Raw genomic sequence first — 23,405 nt, forward strand, 5'->3', positions numbered from 1 at the left:
TAAATTTATATGGAATAAGAAATAAATTACTCAGAACACTAAATTAACCATATACCTGACAGTGTTCAAACCAGATTTTACTTATGGATCTGAGAGCTGGATCAGAGATAAAAACATTTGATCAAAATCTGGATACAAAAAATATGAGAGTTCCGAGGAAGAATAAGTCGAGTGAACAGATGGCATCAGTGGTAGTATCACATTAAAAATGAGGATATTAGGAAAGAACTTGCGATTGTTAGCATTCAAGAATGTGTTAGTAGAGCTAATCTCAGGTGGTATGGTCACTTAAACAGAATGGGAGAGGAAAGATTAGCAAAAAAGTGTTCTTTACCAGGTTGGCAGGAAAAAGACCCAGAGAAAGACCAATATCTAGGTGGATTGATACAGTAAAAAGTGCTTTAGAAGTCAGAAATATAAGATCTGATAATGTTATCTTGACAGATTAACAGATTCATTTGGAGGAAAATTGTTGATCAGAAGTTAGTAATGTGGTGTAACTTTTTCATGTAGTACTATTATAATTATCCTGTACCCCCCCCCCCCTCCTGAGTATACACATAATCAATTTCATGATGATTTTTGAGATTTACCTACTTATAACTAAAATTATTTGTTAACAATATTTAATAGTCTCTAAGCTTAGTATTGTAAAAATGGGACTACCTCTGTATAATCAATCCCCAAGGCAGCATAGAAATTTGGATGAATTTATCAAAAAGGCCAGCACATTCGTCATTTGTACTGTTGAATTATCATGTATATCACAAGTTTTTTTTTTTTTTTTTAGTTTTTAGTCTTTTTAATTTATAGTTTAGTGTTTATTTTAATTTATACTCTGTTTTATGAATGTTTTATTCCAGCTAATTTATGTTCTTATGTACATTTATTGTTGCTTTACCTTCAGCATTATTTTTAATCTCATACTGTTTTTTGACTTCATTGTTAAGTTCAATACTAAATAATAATAATAACAAAATGATAAAATCCTAATGTGAATAATTTGAAAGTTTTACAAATATGGGAATCATCCTTACCTTCAAAAAATGTTCAGGTATATTTTGTTGTCAGTATTCAAATAAATAGTTTCTAGCCTTACAGGGACAGATCCATTCCCATTAAGCTTTTGCTCTTACATATTGATATTAGTTAATAACTTCCTGTTTTTTAAACATGTACTTGAAATAAAAATAGATTCAGAATTTTGAAAAAAAAAAAAAACTCATTTTTTTTTTTTAATGGAAGTTAGTCTTACCCCTTTCTTGACTGTGAACAAACTTAACTTCCATGGGTGCCCACTGTGTTCTCTCTCCACCTTTCATATAATGAAAAATTTCATCAGACTATCCTATAACACCCATTCAAAAGTTTATAGACCTCTGTCATATCACCCCCTCTTTCTCCTGTTAACCAGAGTCTGTAATCCACATACTTGCAATCTGGTCTCATAATCTAAATCCCATAATGCAGATGTAATCTTTGTAACTCGTCTTTGCACCCTTTCCACAGCTTCTTAATCCCCTTGGAATGCAGCACACCAAATCTGCGCCCAATAATTTAGGTGTGGTCTTATCAAAGCCTTATAAAGAGGCAAGATGACTTCCTTATCCTTAGCTTTCAAGGTTCACTCAACATTGCAATTATCCTTTAAGTTGTATTTGCAACTTTTCCTATCTGACCTTTGAACTTCAAATTCCTATCTACCAATACACCAAGATCCCTTACCTCCTCAGTTTCTTGTAACATAACTCCATTAATATAATATTTGTGACAGAGTGGTGTGAATTGATATGATTCAGCTAATTACGCTCTTCTGCACCAAGTCATGAATTTTAGGGAACTGTAGGAGTACCATCCCACATGTCAGAAAAGTATCCTGTGGTTGCATAGGTTTGTAGCTTGGATAGAGTAATTACCTATCCAAAAGAAGCAGCACCTGTGATATATTTATGACTAGAGAGAGAGAGAGAATGGAGATTAAATACATCACATGAAAATAGACCTCATATTTTCTAGATATCTTACCCTTATGAAAAGTAAAATTAGGGGAAAGGCGTTTCGTTTTAGAATGATAAGTTAGGGTTAAGTTTTACCGGCATTGAAGTTAACTGGGTTATCAGATCCACAGTCAGAATTCAAAATCAGTGTTGCAAACAATGAAAAAATTAAAGTTGGTATTTTGCCACAAATATCCCATGCTCCCTGATACAGGGTGTGGAAAACAATGTATAGATCAGCATCTTAAAAAAGAAGTGCACTATTTAGTATGTTGTTGAACCTAGAATTTTATTAATAAGATATTGTTCGCTTCTGTCATCTTACTACCATCAGTACTCATTAACATTATTCTTCCTTTATTATTTGTAGAACGTTTTTTACCTTAGATTTATTATACGTTAAAGATACCAAGAAATTTTATACTTTGATTTTAATCCTTTTCCCAAGTAAGCAAAACAAAGTTTTGCACCTGAAATATATTCAAGTCTGAGCTACTTGTATATAGAGGCTAATGACTTCATATCACTTGCCTTAGTGTGTATCTCATAATGCAGAGCACACCCCCTTCAGGCATTTATAATGCAATGCATACTGGGAAGAGTCACTACCCAGACCAGTTTTGACCTTTATTGAGGTCTCATCAGTGGAAGCCAGACCCAGGATAGATACCAAGGTTGACGAAATGTTGAAGTCATATATATCTCATATACAAGTAGAAAAAAAGGTGCTTGACCCTATTAATAAAAATCCCTGGATGAGAGAAAGATGTAGAAAGTTTTTTACTTCATCATTCATCATCAAATTCCTGACATGTACCATGAAGGGAGTGTACAGGATATGATAATACTACATGAAAAATTTACATCATTACTAACTTCCTATGTACAATTTTCCTCCAAATCAATATGATATTTGTCAAGACTCCAATAATATCATTATTAGATCTTATATTTCTATCGTCTAAGGCACATTGTACCGTATCAATCCACCTATATCTTGATCTTCCTCTGGGTTGTTTTCCTGCCAACCTGGCAGAGAACACTTGTTTTGCTAATCTTTCCTCGCCCATTCTATTTAAGTGACCATACCACCTGAGATTAGCTCTGCTAACGCATTCCTGGATGCTGACAATGTCAAGTTCTTTCCTAATATCCTCATTTTTAATATGATATTGCAATTGATGCGATCTGTTCACGCCTCTAATCTTTCTCAGGACTCTCATATCTGTGGTCTCTAGTCTTTGGTCAAGTGTTTTACTTCTGACCCAGCTCTCAGATCCATAAGTTAAAACCAGTTTAAACACTGTCTTGTATAACAGCTAATTTAGTGTTCAGACTAATTTCTCTCTTATTCCATATGAATTTATTCAGTTGACTTCCTACCATACCAGCTTTGCTGATTCTGTTGTCTCTTTCCATATTTAATTTACTATCATCAGTAAATATTGTGCCTAAGTAGCTGAAATGGTTTACTTGTTCCACAGGTTCCCCATTCATAACACAATTGACATTTTCAACAACTCTACCTATTTTCATTGTCTTTGTCTTTTTAATGCTGACCTTCATACCATATCTATTACAACAGTTATTCAATTTAGTCATGGAATTTTACAAACTTGTAGCGGATTTATTTAGAAGTATAGCATCATCCGCATAAAGCAAAGAGCTGACATTAACATCTCCAATTTTGATATCATGTTTAATACCACTTTCCTTCATAATGTGATACATATAGATAATGAATAACAGAGGAGATAATGTACATCCTTGTCTCACACCAGATTTAACATTAAATCTGGTGTGAGATAATAATGCTCAATTGACTTTTTCAGGACTCTCTTGGTGAAGAACAATCTGGATTAAGCTTGTTCTTCACCAAGCTTCCCTTCTCAACCGTCTCTCAAGTATACTGGCATAAATCTTGCCCAGAACACTCAGTAGGGAAATATTTGTCTGTAATTCTCACATTCAGTTTTATTTCCCTTTTTATGTATGGGTACTATTAGAGCTCTACTCCAATCATCAGGAATTCGTCCCTCTGTCCAGTCCTTCTGAACTATGCAGTACAGCCACTCTAAGACTTTTATGCCAAAATACTTTAGCATTTCTGGTCGATTGTCATCTACTCCTGCTGTCTTTACACATTTCAAGCCTTTGATGGCTTTTTCTACTTGAAGTATGGATATGTATTCCTGACTGTATGCCTGTTGCGTGTTTTTTACCACTGTGCTATCACTGCTTGTTTCATTTAGCAATTTTTCGAAGTAATTACTCCATACTTCAAGGATATCTTTTTCTCCTGTTTTCATGTAACCTTATCATCTCTAACCTCCTTTTACAGCACTCTTTCCTCCATTCCTAAGCTTCTTCAACAACCTCCAGAATATTTTGCCACCCTCTTGATATTTATTATGTTCTTGCCAAAGGCCTCCCATGACTTTTGTTTAGCTAGTTATACACTGTGTTTAGTTTTCTTACATTTATCTCTGTATTCTCTAAAAGCACAAGCTGACTTATTTGCCAGGAACTTTTGATATGCTTTCTTCTTTTCCTTCACTGCCTCATTAACTTCCTGTGTCCACCATGGACTTCTAATTTTTCTATCCTTGCAGACAACTTCACCACTTGCCTCTCTAGCTGAATCAATCAGGGTTTTCTTCAAGGCTCGCCACTGAATCTCCAAATTTTGGTTCCTGTTCTCAAACTCTTTCATTTTTTCTTCAATAATCTTTGTGTATTTTAGTCTAGAATTCACATCTGAGAACTGCTCAACTTTTATTCGCTTTAAAACTTTCTTACATGTTATTCTTTTCAATATGAAATTCAGTTTTGTCCTGCTCAAGACTAAATAGTGATTGCTTCCAATTTCAAATCCTCTGTAAACTCTGGTGTCCTGCACCAGGGAGAAAACATCACTGTCAACAATAGCATAGTCAATGATACTTTTCTTATTCCTTGCCTCTTCTCTCCATGTGAATTTGTGCACATTTTTATGTTGGAACATGGTGTTAGTAATAACCAGTTCATGTCCTGAACAGAAATCCAACAGGTATTTGCCATTATTATTAGCTTTGCTCTTTACTCCAAATTATCCCAAAATATTTTTATGTATCTGACAATCATTTCGTAATCTGCTATTTAGATCCCCAACAAAGGCCAACTTTTCCTTTTTCATTGTGTCAGTTGCTTTTTCTAAAGCATCAAAAAATTTCTCCACCTCTACCTTTGTAGACTCTTCTGTGGGACCATAGGCACAAATAAGCCTCATTGTCTAGTTCCCCATTCTGATATTTGCCCACATCACTCTACTTGAGACTGACTGCCATTCAAGAATAGTAGCCTCATATTTTGTGTTAAATACTATGGCTACTCCTTCTTTTCCTTGATTGTGATTTCCTGAAAATAACAGTTTGTATTTATTGTTCAGAAAGATCTCACCAGTTTTTGTCTTTTTTGTTTCAGTCACCCCTATTATGTTGATCTGGTACTTATCTAATTCCTCAGCTAGCTCCATTTCTTTGCCATTCAGGCTTCTTATATTGATAGTACCGATCTTTTTTTACTTTCGATTTATTATACGTTAAAGTGTTCATACACAAAACCTTGTTTTGCTTACTTGGGAAAAGGATTAAAACCAAGTATAAAATTTCTTGGTGTCTTTAACATATAATAAACCCAAGGTAAAAAACTTTCTATATCTTTCTTTCATCCAGAGATTTTTATTAATAAGATCAAGCACCTTTTGTCTACTTGTATATGAGATATATATGACTTCTGCATTACTCCAACTTTGGTATCTATCCTGGGTCTGGCTCCAACCGATGACACTTCAATAAAGGTCGAAATTGGTCTGGGTAGTGACCCTTCCCATGATGCACTGCATTATACTTGCCTGAAAGGGGTTGTGTTTTGCAATATGGGATACATACTAAGGCAGGTGATATGAAGTCATTAGCCTCTATATACAAGTAACTCAGACGTTAATATATTTCATGCACAAAACTTTGTTTTGCTTATTTGGGAAAAGGATTAAAATTAAATATAAAATTTCTTCCCTTTATTATTATTCTATAGGTATCTCCATGTAGTCAGAAGGCTTGTTGCAGGAGATCCATTATTCACACAATACATATCATTCTCCTCCTCCTTAAACTCATTCACTGATGAAGCACTCACAACCACCTCTGGTAACGCCATTCCAACAACTCACCATCCTCCAAGCAAAAAATCTAGTTCTAACTAGATTTTTTCTTGTAGGATGTACCCTTGCTAATCACCTCTTATGCAATTTTCATGGGTGACCTCTTGTTCTACCTTCCTGCTATGTACTGGAAAGAAGTCTTCAGTGTCCATCCTATAAAACCTCTTTAACAACTTATATGCTTCTATCATGTCTTCTCTTTTCACCTATCAGCTAGTTTTTGAAACCCACAGACCACCACTCACCTCCAGATCCTCTCCACCACTTCTTCATTCCCACAGAATCTGAGTGTCCAGATCTGCATGTATTAATCCAGATGTGGTCTTATTAAAACCTCATATAGGGGAATAAATATGACCTCTCCAAGCAATGGAGAGGTCATATTTACCTATACGAGTTGCGAGAAGGTGTACCACTTTATAATTAATTACCATTATGATTGCCATGAGTTGCCTCAGTCCTGAAGATACTTCAGGGGCAAACTTTGTTTGCTTACACTTGGATAAAGGATTAAACTAAATTTATTATAGTCTAACCAAGTGGAAAATAAACTTCCAACATCTTTCTCTAAATCCAGAGTAATTTAATTATAAGTTGGTACACCTTTTGGCAACTCATATAGGTAAATCATCTTTCTCTAAATCCAGAGTAATTTAATTATAAGGTTGTACACCTTTTGGCAACTCATATAGGTAAATATGACCTCTCCATTGCCACTTCTGGGTCTGGCTTCCACTGACGAGACCTCAATAAAGGTTGAAACCGGTTTGGTTAGTGGCCCTTCCCTTAATGCATAGCATTATACATGTCTGCAAGGAAATGTGCTTTGCATTATAGGAGATACTGAGACAAGAAGTGATGAGAGCTTGGTCCACCTTTACCACAAGTTGCCTCAGTCCTGAAGCTACTTCAGGCACAAACTTTGTTTGCTTAAACTTGGATAAAGGATTAAACTAAATTTATTGTATTCAATTCCTTGTCCATAATCACCCCCCCCCCCCAAGTCTCTGGCCTCAGTTTCCTGCAGTTCAGTTCCATCATTATAGTACACAGCTTGTGATCTGTTCTTCCCAAAATGCATCACCTTACACTTGGCTACAACTGGTAGCCATTTACCTTTGCCCATACCGCTAGTCTATTTAAGTCATCCCACAGGATTTCTACATCTTCATTTACTATCACTCTTCCCAGTTCAGCATCATCATCAAACAACTGAATATATCCTGTCCAGTCGTTTCCTATATCTTTGATGTGCAAATCAGACAGCAGAGGACCATGTACTGAGCCCAATGGTACACCACTAGTCACCTGCCTTCTCTTGGACTCATCTCCTCCATTGACCACTCTTTGATATCTATCCATCAGCCACCCTCTAATCCAAATCACCAGATTTGGATTAGAGAGTGGCTTCAATTTATGCAACAGAGTTCTATGTGGAATCCTGTCAAATTCCTTTGCAAAGTCTAGTAATATCACTGAGTAGCCATTTACTTTATCCATCTCTATTGTCACTTTATTATAAAAAATAAGCAAACTATTATGGGAAGACCTACCCTTCATGTTGTCTCTTACAGTGTATTATATTCCTTTCTACCCAGTCCCAAATTCTGTCTTTTACCAATTTCTCCAATACTTGAACCACCACTTCTGAGATGCTGATTGGCCTATAATTTCCTACTTCTGTCCTAGAGTCTCATTTATGCAACGAGACTATTTTGCCCTCTTTCCACTCCACTGGCACCTTCCCAGTACGGAGGCTTAAATTAAATAGCTTTGTCAGAGGAGCTGATAACTCTCTTGCACATTCTTATAATACATGGAGACCAATATGTCATCTAATTCCATGGGTGTGTTTGCATTGAGTTTTTACAATATTTTACTTGCCACATAGCAAGGGCTTGAAAAATACACCCATCTGCTCTTTTATAACAAGTGAGAATTTTTAGTTGATGTATAAATAAATCAGAAGAGGAGGTTTCAGTTTAATTATCAGTTTTACTTAATGCAGATTTTATCATGTTTTATTCTTATTATTACATTAACTCTCCTGGAATCAGACACTGAAAGGGGGGGGAGGGGTTACATTACATACAGAAATCCACAAATTTATCACGATGTATATTTCCTGTATGCAATATATCTATCATATTGAACATTTAAATGCATTCTCAATACCATGAATTTGAGCAATCTGGCTTAACTGAACATAATATCTCTATTCAACACAGAATACTCTGGAAGAAAACCAAGCTCTTATGCAAGAGTAGATTCTTTATGGAATGTTTATATAAAGATGTGAGATTTTTAATATCATTCAAATTTAAATAAATCTGATAGCCTACACCTGTTAAAACAGGTGTAGCTTAATAAAATGCATTATAACTTTTGACACACTCATCCAATTTTTACAGAAGTACCTCCACACCACTCAGACTTTGAATAATGTAACCTTGTGATGTGCTTCATGATAGTTCTTGCAAAAATCACAGAAACAATCTCGAATTCTTCTTTGATCAACATAAAATTTCATTGTATGTAAACAATTAAAAGAGGTGTCAATCCCCATATCCATGTTGTTCTGTAGTAGTAGTAGTCTTGCTGTTGGCCTTTAGTTTTTATTGTTAAACTTAGTTTAAGAGATTGCTTTATGAATTTTTTTCCTTGTTATAATTCTATTTTTGTTGGCATGATGATTTGAAATGTTGATATCATTTTATTAACAAAATTATGCCTACATATAACTTATGTTCAGTTGTTGTGATAATAGATGATATCACTATACAAGAATGTGATTATGAAGTGCACCATTTTATGATTATTTACAATTATGATTAAGATTTTGATGTTTAACTTCTGAATTGTTAAAAAGTATGAACTTTGCATAGCTGTTACAACTGTATTACAGCTGCAACTGAATCATTTTGTTAATTCATATTATGAATGATATTTACAGATGATACCAGATGAAAATTATGTAAAGAAACCCGAGAGTGTAGCGACAACCCTTGCTCTTCTGTTAAGCCTAATGTTGCAGCCTTCAGGAGTTGGTACAGCAGAGTCTGTTATGGCATTACAGCTTCCTGATTCATCAGATCATTAACCTCGCAATTACATTGTCATAATTTTAAAAAAAAAATGGATGAATAAATCGCTAGTGAAATATTTTCGTTTATAATAGTGAATTACAGCTTGTAGGTTTCCACACAGTCCATACTTTGTCCATCTGCATAGATGTAAAATAGGTTCCTCAAAGCTGAGGATGTGAGCATTGCTGATTTAGAAGCATGTGGATAATCTGTTCCTTGAATTGTGTAAAATATCTACATCAGGAAAAAAAATATTAACAGTAGACTTGTTTGTGATAGTACGTATACATCCACAGAAGTGACTTTTTTAAGAGGAAAAAAAATTCCTTTTGTTCTGTGGTACTTGCAACAATAAAAGTGTGATATACCATTAAAATACTTGCCTGTATATTCAGCTTTCTCCTTAAGAAACATTACTTTTTAGTTCTCATAAAATGTCTCATTTTTAAAATACAATAATTTACATGATTCCAGCCTATCCACCTCCTGATTGGGAAAGAGTATGAACTTCATTTTAACAGAATTCTCATTAATTCTGATTGCTGTTTGTGTGATGTCATAGTTTTTTAAAAAAAACAGTATTTGGATGAAATACTAAAACCACCAGGGACTCTGCCCACTTTGCAAGCCAATCCCCCCCCCACACACACACCAACTGTTTGTCATTTCCATCTCATAAATTTAGTTTAATCCTTTATCCAAGTGTGATCAAACAAAGTTTGTGCCTGAAAATATCTTCAGGACTGAGGTAAGGTAGTACAACACTGGGAAACTCGCAGCAGAGGTGGATCAAGCTTTCAACTCCTTGTCTCAGTATCTCCCATAATGCACAGCACATCTCCTTGCAGACATGTATACTGCTATGCATTAAGGGGGAGCCACTACCCATACCGGTTTCTACCTTTATTGAGGTCTCGTCAGGGGAAGCCTGGCCCAGAATGGAGATACTAAGGCAGAAGCAATAGGAGAGGTCATCCTTATCTATAGGAGTTGCCAAAAGGTGTGCAACCTTATTATTAAATTACTCTGGATTTAGAGAAAGATGTTGAAAGTTTATTTTTCCGCATGTCTCCTTTGCAGACATATACATGTCTGCAAGGCAATGTGCATTATAGAAGATACTGAGACAAGGAGTTGAGAGCTTGATCCATCTTTGCTGCGAGTTGCCCGGTGTTGTACTACCTTACCTCATTCCTGAAGATATTTTCAGGTGCAAACTTTGTTTGCTCACACTTGGATAAAGGATTAGACTAAATTTATTATAGTCTAACCAAGTGAAAAATAAACTTTCAACATCTTTCTCTAAATCCAGAGTAATTTAATAATAAGGTGGCACACCTTTTGGTAACTCCTATAGGTAAGGATGACCTCTCCTATTGCTTCTGCCTTAGTATCTCCACTCTGGGCCTGGCTCCCACTGACGAGACCTCCATAAAGGTTGAAACTAGTATGGGTAGTGCCCCCCCCCTTAATGCATAGCAGTATACATGTCCACAAGATGATGTGCTGTGCATTACAGGAGATACTGAGACAAGGAGTTGAGAGCTTGATCCACCTTTGCTGCTAGTTGCCCGGTGTTGTACTACCTTACCTCAGTCCTGAAGATATTTTCAGGCGCAGACTTTGTTTGCTCACACTTGGATAAAGGATTAAACTAAATTTATTTTCTAACCAACTGAAAAATAAACTTTCACCATCTCATATTTCATTCTGTTAAATTAATTTTATTCTTCTTGATCCTCACATGTTAGTCATCTTATCTAGATTGTGGGAAGAATTTATCAAGCATTATGGCACTTAGTATCCTAATTCAGACCTCAATTTTTTTTTGTGCATTCATGTGCATAATATAATCTGATACATTTATTTTCTTTATAATAACAAAGACATAATAAACATGTTGCAGAGCAGTTTCCAAAAGCTAGTATCTTAAATGCAAATATTTTTCCTTTTTTTTTAATATCAGTTTAACATCTTATCTTAATAGGAATTTGATGAATTGTATAAACCATATAAGGCTTCAAATTCCTTAATGAAATTGAATAATTGTCGTAACATATTTGGCAAGAAACCAACAACAAAAAAGATAGACAATAATGAAACATGCAAGAATGCAGAAAATATCAACATTCTATAGGATCATGTCAACTGCTTTCAGAACGGTTGACATCCTCTTTAGTACAGTAAAAGCCATCCTCTTCTTATAAAGATGATAATTATCTTTGGAAGAAGAGGATGTGTTTTACTGTCTTCAACAATTTGTAATTTGCCCTCGTATTCTTGGTTTGGAAAAAAGGTATACAAAATATCTTCAATACCATTTCCCATTGGTGAGAAGAATAAAAATAAAAGTCAGTTAAAAAAAAAATGCACAGCTATCTAACAGGAAACCACAAGAAATAACTGAGTGCAATTCACTTCTCATCTGGAGGTAATATTATCTACTCTGTAGAAGTAAGCTACCTTTGCTGTTAAGATCCTGCATACCTTTAATTCCTGTGCAAATTTCAGTCAGTGCAAATGCACTAAATGGAACCATCAAGTCTGTCATCCGTTGCATTCACTCTTTCTTCTTAAAACAAAATAGTTTTTGTGTAGGATCTTATGCTTCTTCCAAAATCCAATGTTTGGAGATGGCATGTTCAGTAAGTCCAAACGGATTCAGCTCATAGAATCTAATATAGTCTAATATATTTAACATCCCTTGAGATAAAGGATAGCAATATGGTTTATAACTTCCTGGGAGGTAGGTGACTAAAAAATGTCATACTGTTAAGGACCTTGTTAACAAAGGACTCAATGATGCCATTAAACAAGAGGATGGTCTTAATAAAATTTATTTCTTGCATCAGTAATGCTTCAGAGAACCATAAAGAGTGAACACAATGGATGAGAGATTTAATGGTTTCATTACTGACAATGACTCAGTGATGTGATTGAGCATAAATATAAAGTTCAGTATGGATTTTCTTCCAAAATGCAGAAATTGTCACTCCCATTCTGAATAGAAATGATAGACTAAGGTTATCTCCCCTTATGGGAAAATGTTCTCATACATCCAATTCTTAAACAGATATATATGCTTGTGAAGAAGTCAATGGACACTCCCATGGGCAAACTGCATCATGCATATAACGGGTCGTGTTTGTACTGAGTATAAATTGGAGGAATATGATGCTCCCAAGTCAGTGTAGCTGTGTCTAGGTGAAATGGCTGTGAGAAAGAAACTGACAGAGTTTGAAAAAGGTGTTTTAATAGGATGCCATATTGCAGGCCTATCTGTTTGGCAAAATTGTTGACATATTGGACCATCTCAGGTCAACAATCAGAGATACCATATTTTAAATGGAAGCACAGGGAATCAACTGCAAGTGCAGTGGATGACCCACCACACTCACCGAACATCGCTGTAAGATGCTATGAAAGATAATATGTAAAATATGCAATTTCTCAGCCAGCGTGTTGAATGTGGAGTTCTGGGCATCGACCAGAATATGGATCTGTACAAAAATTTTCAGAACCAAGGCTCACAACATGGATTTCCATGGTGGGACCATAATGTGCAAGTCCACATTACATGAACCAACATGCAATCATCTTCAGTGGTGCAAAGAGCATCTAGAGTGGTACTTAGAAATTGGAAAGCTATGTTATTGAGCGATGAATCATGCTACATCCTCTACAGAGCAGATGGATGCCTGATGAACATCTCTTATTAGAGTGTGTAACCCCCAACTATGAAATTCGGAGGTGGTGGGTGTAATGGTATGGCCCTGTTGCACTGAGACCTCTTTGTGGTGCCACAAACATTGAACTCTGAGCAGTATCTGAACATTCTAGACAATGCAATGCTTCCTACTTTGTAGAGTTTCTACAGAACTGACCATTGTCTCCTTCAGAGACAATGCATCATTTCGTGTGGTGACATTCATGCCACCACACTGAATTGGCCTCCATAGAGCCCTAATCTCAATCCTGTTGAAGTGGGATGAACTCTAGTATCAGGTGAAGTTAAGGTTATGTCTGCCCTACAAAAATCCAGGACCTCATTGCATGCCCACAAGAAGGATTGTCCAACATTCCCATTGATTGCTATCGTACCTTTGTGGAAAGTATAGCCAATAGGATTACTGCAGTCATCACAGTTAAAGGAGGCCCTACATCTTATTAAGATGGGCACCATGGCTGTTTGTTTCTCACACTATGATGTCTGTTGACTTCTTTCCAACAATCGTAAATTGGAAATCACCATATGTTAACAATAAATATGCCTCAATGCTAATATGTGTAGGTCTGTTTTATTATATTTTTTAAACTAATTTTACTATTTTTCATGTTGAAATAATACAATGTACAAATTATTATATCGAATTTTTGTATACTGCACTATACTATAATAAATAATGTAATTTTTGCGCATTTAACAGTAAAATAATCAGATGCAAATACATGTATTTGTATCAGATGCAAATGCATGGAGCAAGAATAATTCTTCAGACTTCTGCTTTATTAATTGAATGATTCATCAGAAGAGAGAGACTAGGTCATCAACAACAAATTCTTAAAATTTGAGAATTACAAAGCATTTCACCAGATGCATAACTTGTGGAAGATCTAGGCTTATCTTCAGGTAATAGCAAAAGTAGGCTTTAAAAATTTCTACATGACATCCCACTTAGTCTCTGTAATTTTGCCTTTTCTTTTCTGCATAAATTGCTCTGTAGCAGTGCAGCTTGTCTCACTCTCTAGTTTCCTAAATCTCTCCATCTTGGGATTCATTTCCTCAAACAACCAAATTGCTTTGTTAACAGAGAGAAAACTTGGCAGCACTATTACTATGACAGAGACATCACTTGACAGAGATAAATGTCTCTGTCAATTTTTTTCACTGTAACTTTTTTGTGTGTGTGTGTGTGGGGGGGGGTTGGACTCAGATTTTTCTTCTGCTTTTTTCACTCTTCTGCAACCTTTTTTGCTTCTAGCTCTATAAGGTCTTCACTCCACAGCTTCCATCAACTGCTCTTCATCTTCATTGTCAACCTGTATTTTCATATAAGTTGAACATATATTTTCAGCAGCTTATTCCAGTCACCATTCGTACACTCTGAGTGCTCACCTGTCTATGCTTCATCTAAATCCTTTGTATAGTGCAATATATGATATATTCCTTTCAATAGTCTAAGGGTTTCTCATCCTCACTGGCAGCAATAGTCAGCAAAAGTGTTTCTTAAATGATATGCCTTGCAGTAAGTAATTAGACCCTGGTCATTGGGTTGCAGGAGTGATTTGGTATTTGGTGAACATGTTAATAGCATGGCTGTCATTAGTCACACATATTGTAAGACAAGGACTGACTGTATCTTTAATTTGTTTAAAAGTTGATATTAGGACCAAAAATATACTTGAGCCTGTACCTCTGTGTCATTTAATTGTAACTTGTAGACTCACATCGTTGAGTTTTCACTTTGTTATTTAGGCTTGTTCAGTTTTAATTTTATAATGGTGCTATGCTTGATGCATGTGTGAAAGCTCTGTGAAATAAAATCTCTTCTGTTGTTTATTATTGTGTTGTCTAATTGCTTTCCTATTGTTTGCAATAAATATTGAAGGAATTTTCCTTGTGTGTGTGTGTGTATATATATATATGCACTGATCGGAAAGAAGTCAGTGGACACCATAGTGTGAGAAACAAACAGCCAAGATACCCATCTTAATAAGATGTAGGACCTCCTTTCGCTGTGATGACTACAGCAATCCTAGGGGCATACGTTCAACAAACGTATAATAGTGATCAGTTGGTATTTTAGACCATTCTTCCTGTAGGCATGTAACGAGATCCTGGACTGTTGTCGGGTGGATGTCCCGTGACCTCATCCTCAAATGTTCAGTAGGGTTGAGATTATAGCTCTGTGGAGGCCAGTCAGTTGTGGTGACTTTTGTGTCCATAAACCATGCAGTTACAGCAGCAGCCTTAAGACACAGTGCACTGTCTTGCTGATAGAGAGAGTAGTCTGTTCTGTAGAAACTCTACAACGTAGGAAGCAGTGCATAGTCCAGAATGTTCAGATTCTGCTTGGAGTTCAGTGTTTGTGGTACCACAAACAGATGTCTGAGGCCAAACCAGGAAAACAGGACCATATCATCACACCATCATTCCCAAATTTCATAGTTGGGGTTACGCACTCTGGTAAAAGACATTCACCGGGCATCTGCTGTCCCCCCTCCATCCATCTGCTCAGTAGAGGGTGTAACATGATTCATTTCTCCATGTCCAACTGTACTTGCTTCTTGTGCCACTGAAGACGGCATTGCATATTGGTTTAGGTAATGGCATGCATATTGCAGTCCTACCATGGAAATGCGTCTTGTGAGCCTCACTTCTGAATGTTTTTTGTGCAGATTCGTGTTCCAGGTGAATGACTGGAACTTTACATTCAACATGTCAGCTGATGAATAGCAGTTTTTATATATTATCCTTCGTAGTATCCTATGGTCAGTAAGGTGCTACGAACGACCACACCCCACATTCGGTGGGTGTGGTCATCATCCGTTGTGAGTAGCTCTTGCAGTTGACTTCCTGTGCTTCTGGGTCAGTATGGTGTCACCGATTATTGACCTGGGATGGCCAAATTTGATGAACAGATAGGCCTGCAACATGTCATCATATCACAATGCCTCTTTCAAACTTTGTCAGTTCTCTTCTCACAGCTATTTCACCTGAATGAGTCATATCAAGAGGAATATGACTTGGAGCATCATATTCCTCTAATTTATACCCACTACAAACTAGTAATGCATTACATGGCACAATGCACTTTGCCCATGAGGGTGTAATTTGACTTATTTCCAAGCAGTGTATATATATATATATATATATATATATATATATATATATATATATATATATATATATATATATATCAGTTCAATCCAATATATATAATGAATATAATTGCCTTTATATTCATGTTTCATTTTTTCATGCATTCATTTTTCATCTTTCCTTAAAGATACTTCAGAATTAACATATTTATTTAAGAAACACTTCTTTTCTCCCCACCAGCTTAAATTTGATAAAGATCTAATTTTAGATAGAGAACAATATCAGTGTTATAGATATTGATAAATTTAAGACCTTATAAATGTGAATTGCTCTTTAATAAAGAATATATTTTCTTTATTTTTGACCTAATGTTATTCATGTAAACCTTGGATAGGTCAAAGATCGATTATCAAGCTTGGTAAGAGGATTATTACTTTGCTAGTTTAGAGAGAAATTATTCAAGTGCATTTATAACACGATTGCATCTGGATAAAACGTCTCAGCTACAAATGTGTAAAGAGACTGTCTATCATTTGCAGCAAGAAGCTAGTATACAGAGGATCAATGTATCGGAAGCCTGCAAAGACCTGATTCAGTACAGTGTGGAGCACCAAAAGACAGATGCACTTGTGACTGGGATCACACAATCAGAAAGCCCATTCAAAGAAAACAAAGGATGTGTACTAATTTGATGCACTGAATATAATCACCATGAAGTTTTTAATTGAGATGAAATGTATTTTTCAATTTCCTGATGTTTAGACTTTGCTTATGTCATCTGGATAATCCCAGAAATGCATTAGAGTTGTTTCTTAGAGTAGTATTTCTTACCATAATGGTGTTCTCTTTGTTTTTTAATAGCATGAAGATTCCATAAAATATATTTAAAAAAAAAATGCATTTTCTGTTAGCATCCAATTCTTAACATTTGCACACACATTTAGTGCAGATATCAATTCCTGAAAATAATATCTGTATACATGTCATTTAATTTAAATATATTTTATTTAATTATAGTTAATTCATCTGTGTTGTATGTATTTCATTAGTCTCCTCTAAACATGATTTCAATATTTCATCTCCAGAAAGAATAACAAAATACCACATTTTCCTCTCCACACATCCTGTTTGCTTGCTTTAAATTTTATGTGACTTATCCTGTTAAATCTTATTTCTTCAATATCATGCCTATCTTATAAATCTTTGGCAACTGCAGAACATTAAGGGGGAATCCTTTGGTGTTAAAGATTTTTTCCTGTTTTGGAAAAGTGGGGGGGGGGAGCAGAGATCATGTTGTCATCAGTGGTGCATTTACATAGGAGTTCAGTTCTCAGTGGTTAGGCATGCACTACTGGAAGACATTGTGTACTGAATTCTTCACCTTGTATTTTACATGCATAATATATTTCCATGTGTTATGATTTGCATACAGCATACGTATTTAATGTCTGTTGGTCTAATGTCTATACAGCACACATAACACACATTTAATGGTTTAACATAAAAACTCTTAATTCTGAATAATAGAGGTAGCCATAAATATTTATTAGTATCTTTTTATTGTTAATTACTCAATTCAAAAAAATTATTAAATTTTAGTTAGTAAAAAAAAAAAAAAAAAAAAAAAAAAAAAAGAATAACTGCCAAAGGAGGAACATAGAATGTTTCAGTTTTCTTTTCTTAACAGATATATTAAGAGGAGAGAGTTGTTTTGAGATTACTTATGCAAGAATGAAAACCATAATTCTGACATTACTCAGAAATATTTGGTGTAATTTCTGTATACGTAGTGCCATAAAAGTATGGAGTTTCAATCCTTGGTGATTTTACACACACAAACACATACATAAAGTTATATAAACTTGGATCTGATTCTGGATAGATATGGGAATATCCCTTTCATGAAACCAATAATATAATTTCTTGGCATCTTTAATTTATACTATAGCCAACTAAAAAACCTTTCAACATCACTTGTAATCCAGAGTATTTTAGTAATAATATATGACACCTTTTGACTTGACTACTTGTATATAGTAAATATGACTTCTGCATTACTTCAACTTTGGTATCTTGCATCGGAAGGAAACCCTGGGAAGGTAATGGATGGCAATGCTGTAGTCAATGAAGTTCTAACTGAGGCTTGGCTATTGCTGTTACCCTCCTACCATGATCAGAGCTTCAATAGCTCAATAACGCCTTATCCCGACACTGTCCTCTACAGATAATGCGGAAGATAAAAAGCATTCTTGCTTCGCCCCTTTAAGCCAGTCCTTATAAGGATAAGGAACCTTGGTATCTCTTTTAATGAGACCTCAATAAAGATCAAAACTGGCCAGAGTAGTGGCCTTAGCCATAATTCATAGCATTATACAAGGATATATGCCTTGCATTATGAGATACTAAGGCAATTGATGTGAAGTCATTAGCCTCTGTATAAAAGCAGCCCAGTTGTGAAGTTACTTCACTCACAAACTTTGTTTCTTTATACTTGGATAAAGGATGAAACCAAGATATAATTTTTTGGCCTCTTTAATTTATTCATGGACTGTGTTTTTACTGAAAAAATGCTCGCTAATTTTTTTTTAGATGAGGAAAAACATTGATATCCACTTAATTTATGGTAAGAGCTAATGTTGAGGGATGCTGATGACAATTTCTCAACTGTGTTGTGATTAGGTGCCCTCCCTCGATGAGTCTTTGGACTCCCTGGAGTTTTATGTAATAATAATAATAATCAGCCAAGTTTTTTTTTTTTTTTTTTGATTTTTACTGATTGCAAAAATTGGATCATTCAGTGTTGTATCTAATGATATTAATCACTCGATTCAAAGTAATATGTCAATCATTACGGTGAAGGACTTTTCTGTGTTGAACTACTATTATAAGAGCTTTATTTGTATTTATTTCTTACATTAATTGATTTTCTAACTTAACAGTTCAGATTTGTTTCAGAGTACTATTTTTCAGAGTACTATTTCTTAAAATAAATGCTTATTGTGATACTCTGGTTTTATCCTTAGTTGGCCTTTTCCATTCAAATTAAAAATTAAATTTAGATTGATGCCTGCTTTTTTTTTTTTTTTGCTTAAAGTCACTTAAGAACTCAAACTCTGAGGTTTGGCAGATTCCTTCTGGAGCACCCTGTATTTGTAACTTTCACTTTTAATCTGAATCATCCTATTATATCATAAGGATGCTAAATTGAAACTTATCAGGTATGATTACTCCTTTATTGTGCTTTTGAGTGGCTTTCTGAATTAATTTTGAAAGATTAAATGTACATTTTAAGCAATGCATGTTATGAAAAGTATATTAAATCAGAAAGAGGTCGGTCATAATTTGTTTTATTTCTTTAGGTTACATGTGAGTTTTTATTTATAAAATAAAGTTATGGTGATCTTTTATTGACTGGGTTTGAATTGTTACTGATTCATAATGTTGCATTATTCTTCATTTGTGCAAAAATAAGTACAAAACTTTTTTTATATGACAAAACTACTTTGAAATTAAAAAAAATACAGAATTACTTTGAACAAAATCTTTCAAAAAAAAAAAAAAACAGTAGTTATTGAAATCTAGTTGTTGAAATTTTATTCAAGAAAGGAAGACAGTAAATAAAGTTAAAATTTGAAAAGGTGCAGATGAACAAGTCTCAATATCAGCTTCAGATATTTTCGCTATTGACATATCTTTACATAAACTTATGAACACAAAGTAACATTTCTGTTGTCAGCTAAAAACCTAATTTATAAAATTATTACAAAAAATGTTTTGTTATGGCAACAGAAATGTAGCTGTTACTGAATGATGGATATGGCATCATATTTTATCGTGAGTGAGGAAAAAGCTGGTAATGAACTGATATGAGTGTGGCTAGAGGAAAAAAAAGATTGTTACCCATAGCAATATTTTTTAGGTAATAGTTATTTTTAATTAAAATTTTTTCTTGGCATTTTGAAACAATCATAGCAAACTGACATTTGCTGATGACTTTACAAAACAACAAATACACTGCTTTGCTGATTATCAGCATATATATAACTATACAAACTGTACATTACAAGGTGTTTTCCCCCCATTTAATCATGTTTGATGAACCAACCTATACAGACTTCTTTTCAGTTTTATATGAAGTTCATTTTTGCAGTTTCTTCAGCTGTTTAATATCAACTTCTCCATAATATTTTTCACTGTAAGAAAGACAAAATTATATGATTATGAGTTGTAAATAAATAATTTCAGTTTAGTTAATAACATTTTGCAGAAAATGTTTAATTATCTGTAATGAATATAGATTAATTATGTCTAAACCAATGGAATGAATATGTATCAATTGTTTTTTCTGATGTAAAATTTCCATCTTAAAGTGCAGTACATATATAAAACCCTCTAAAAATACAATATAAAAAGTTTTAATTCTTCAACAAAAAATATATAGTATATTAAAATACTATAAAAAATTAAACTACTGAAATATGTAAACCATATTTCACACATTTGCCATCAACCATTCACATATTAGGAAATTACCTGAAGTAAACTTTGCTTTCATAAACCAAATTTGTGGTACAATAGGGTAGTTAATCCTAATCTAGATGACCTCAAACAAACTGTCAGCTCGTTTGTGGGCATGCAAGGTTAATTAATTGAAGTGTCATTCTTTCAAAAGTCAGATAAACAATAGATTACTGTTTATCTGACATTTTAATTCTGGTAGATAACAGACCAATTTAGACGAAATCTGTCAATAGCAAGTTAGCAATAATGTAAACTTTTCATTCAATACTACCTTAATATTCTGTACACTCCCTCACGGTACATATCAGGAATTTGATTATATGTTTATACAAAATATAGCATGGGTTAAATACATATAGGAAGTCCCCAACTTACGTTTGTGCAAACTTTACATAACTCTAATTTTATGTAAGTCAGATTTAATCCCTTTGCCCATTAATTATACCCTGTTGCTTACCTGTTTACATAAGTGTATGCAGTAATGTATTAACATGTTTTAAAGGTTATTTTTTTTTTGTTAGTTTCAGTTACAGAATTCACATGCAAAACCAGATTTCAGTATGTAATTATTAATGCAATGCAATGTAATACAAGATAAATAGCATGAGAAAATAGAAAACTTTAAAAAAATATTTTGATTTTCAACCTTTCTTCTGAAAGAGAGATGCTATGGAATAGTGGCTTGTGTTTTCTGTTGATAAGCAGGCTAACAGTCATGTATTTCTCTTTACACATTTTAGAATGGTGAGGCATTAAGATATATGCAAACTAGAACTGTCGTTAGGGTATATGTCACCCCTAGACAAGCACTATGTTGCTGACTGAAAATTCAAGAAAATGTATAAAATTAAAAACAAAAAACAGTGTTTTTCTGGTTGGGATACAATTTTGCTGATTTTTGTCACCTTCCAAACTTGCTATTCTTTAGTTGCTTAGTGGGTTATTGACGTCCCTGATACAGACAGTAATAATTTTGTATATCTGTGTTGAAAGTGACACTGAGGAAATTGCACACGTGCTATATGAGTTGCCTGTCTTGAAGAATGCCATTAGATGGCATGCAAATGATATAGGCGAGCTAAGTAAAATTTTATAATTTGCCATTTTTCTAGTCCTTTCATGATAATTTGCATAAGTCTGAATTTATGTAAATTGAATTTACCTGAGTCAGGGACTGCCATTATAGTTGACTCTTACTATTTTCAAACATTATAACAAACTACCAGAAAGTCCCAACTAATGTACCATGGGCATAATGCTGTTCAATATACTATAATACATGCTATTCCTGTGATCTCTACAGGTTTCCTATGTCATTATCATCCTAATCAAATTTCTGAGGGTACATATTAACCTTATTAGTTACATGATTACTAATTTCATATTGACAACTTTCTTCTAAATTAATCTGTTATCTGTCAAGACTGCAATGTTATCAGATCTTATATTTGGGCTGACCTTGATCTTCCTCTGGGTCTTCTTCATGCCATCCTGGCAGGAAAAAAAAATGTTTTGCTTACCATTCCTCTTTCATTCCATTTAAGTGTCCATACCACCATAGTTTTTCTCAGACATTCCTGAATGCTAACAATGCGAAGTTCATAATATTCAATTTTTTTATATGATTCCACCATTGATGCTATCTGTTCACTCTCCTAATCTTTCTCAGAACTATCATATCTGTACTCTCCAGTCTTTGATCACATGTTTTATTTCTAACCTATCTCTGAGATTATTATTATTATGGGTATCTCCATGGAGTCAGTAGACTCATTGTGGGAGGCCCAAACTATCAAAACAATATCTATCATACCTCTTTTTGAATTCATTTACAGATGAAGAACTCTCATTTGAGTCGGGCAATGAGAGTTCCAGTCATTCACCACCCTCCAAGCAAAAAATCTAGTTCTCACACCCTTGTTAATCACACGTTTCCTTAATTTCCAGGGATGACCTCTTGGTTCTTCTATCACACAGCAAATATTTCCCCTGCATCAATCTTATAAAAACCTTCTAGTAATTTAAATGTTTCTATCATATCCCCTCTTTTCTGCCTATCAACCAACCTCTGTAATCCACAAGCTATCAATGTAGGGAGCATTTTTTACATCACTCACCAACTTAGTCACTCTCCTTTGAACCCTCTCCACAACCTCTTCATCTCCAAGGAATCCAGGTGACCAGACTTGAGCACAGTAATCCAAATGTGGAAGTATCAATGCCTTATAAAGGGGGAATAATAACCTCTTTATCTCTGGATGTTATTTTGTTCAGTAACCAAGTAATCCTATGTGCAATCTTGGACACCTTAGCAATGTGCCCTCTGAACTTCATCTCCCTATCCACCCACACCCTCAAGTCCCTAGCCTTATCAGTCTCTTGGAATACCATTCCATCAATGTGGTACATAGCTGGTAATCTTTTAATCCCAAAATGCATAACTTGACACTTTTCCACATTGAACTGACATCCATTACCCTTTGTCCATTTTGCCAACTTATTTAAATCATCTTGATTTAAAGATCCTTAACTTAAAATTGTTCTGACCACTATCTTCTATAAAGTTAGTTTAGTGTTTTTCACTAATTTTTCTCATTCGATATACATTTATTCATTTGACTTTCTACCATACCAGCTTTCTTACTTCTGTTGTCTATTTCCATATTTAATTTGCCATCTTCACCAAATGGCTTAATAGCCGAAATTCTATAGGTTCTCCATTCAGGATGAGGTTCATGTTTTCAGTGTACTCTATTTTCATATATATATATATATAT

At 34.5% G+C, this 23,405-nt stretch overlaps 2 protein-coding genes across 3 annotated transcripts in view; one reads left to right on the top strand and one right to left on the bottom strand.

Moving 5' to 3' along the window:
- Positions 1-9,672, top strand: part of LOC150098040 (uncharacterized) — a 120,552-nt gene extending 110,880 nt beyond the window's left edge. For both annotated transcript variants that reach the window (XM_090406460.1, XM_090406461.1), the window contains one exon: positions 9,152-9,672. In XM_090406460.1, the coding sequence (XP_090262586.1) occupies positions 9,152-9,298 (147 nt within the window). In that variant the 3' untranslated portion in view covers positions 9,299-9,672. The remainder of the gene's footprint in view (positions 1-9,151) is intronic.
- A 9,795-nt stretch (positions 9,673-19,467) lies between these two features.
- The window catches only part of LOC150098041 (protein obstructor-E-like), a 56,005-nt gene continuing 52,067 nt past the window's right edge, over positions 19,468-23,405 (bottom strand). The window contains exon 5 of the mRNA XM_090406585.1: positions 19,468-20,300. Coding sequence (XP_090262711.1) covers positions 20,246-20,300 — 55 coding nt within the window. The 3' untranslated portion in view covers positions 19,468-20,245. The remainder of the gene's footprint in view (positions 20,301-23,405) is intronic.

This window comes from Typopeltis vanoorti, chromosome 16, assembly GCF_054136105.1.
Source record: "Typopeltis vanoorti isolate ZY-2024b chromosome 16, IOZ_Tvanoo_1.0, whole genome shotgun sequence".
Taxonomy (NCBI): domain Eukaryota; kingdom Metazoa; phylum Arthropoda; class Arachnida; order Uropygi; family Thelyphonidae; genus Typopeltis; species Typopeltis vanoorti.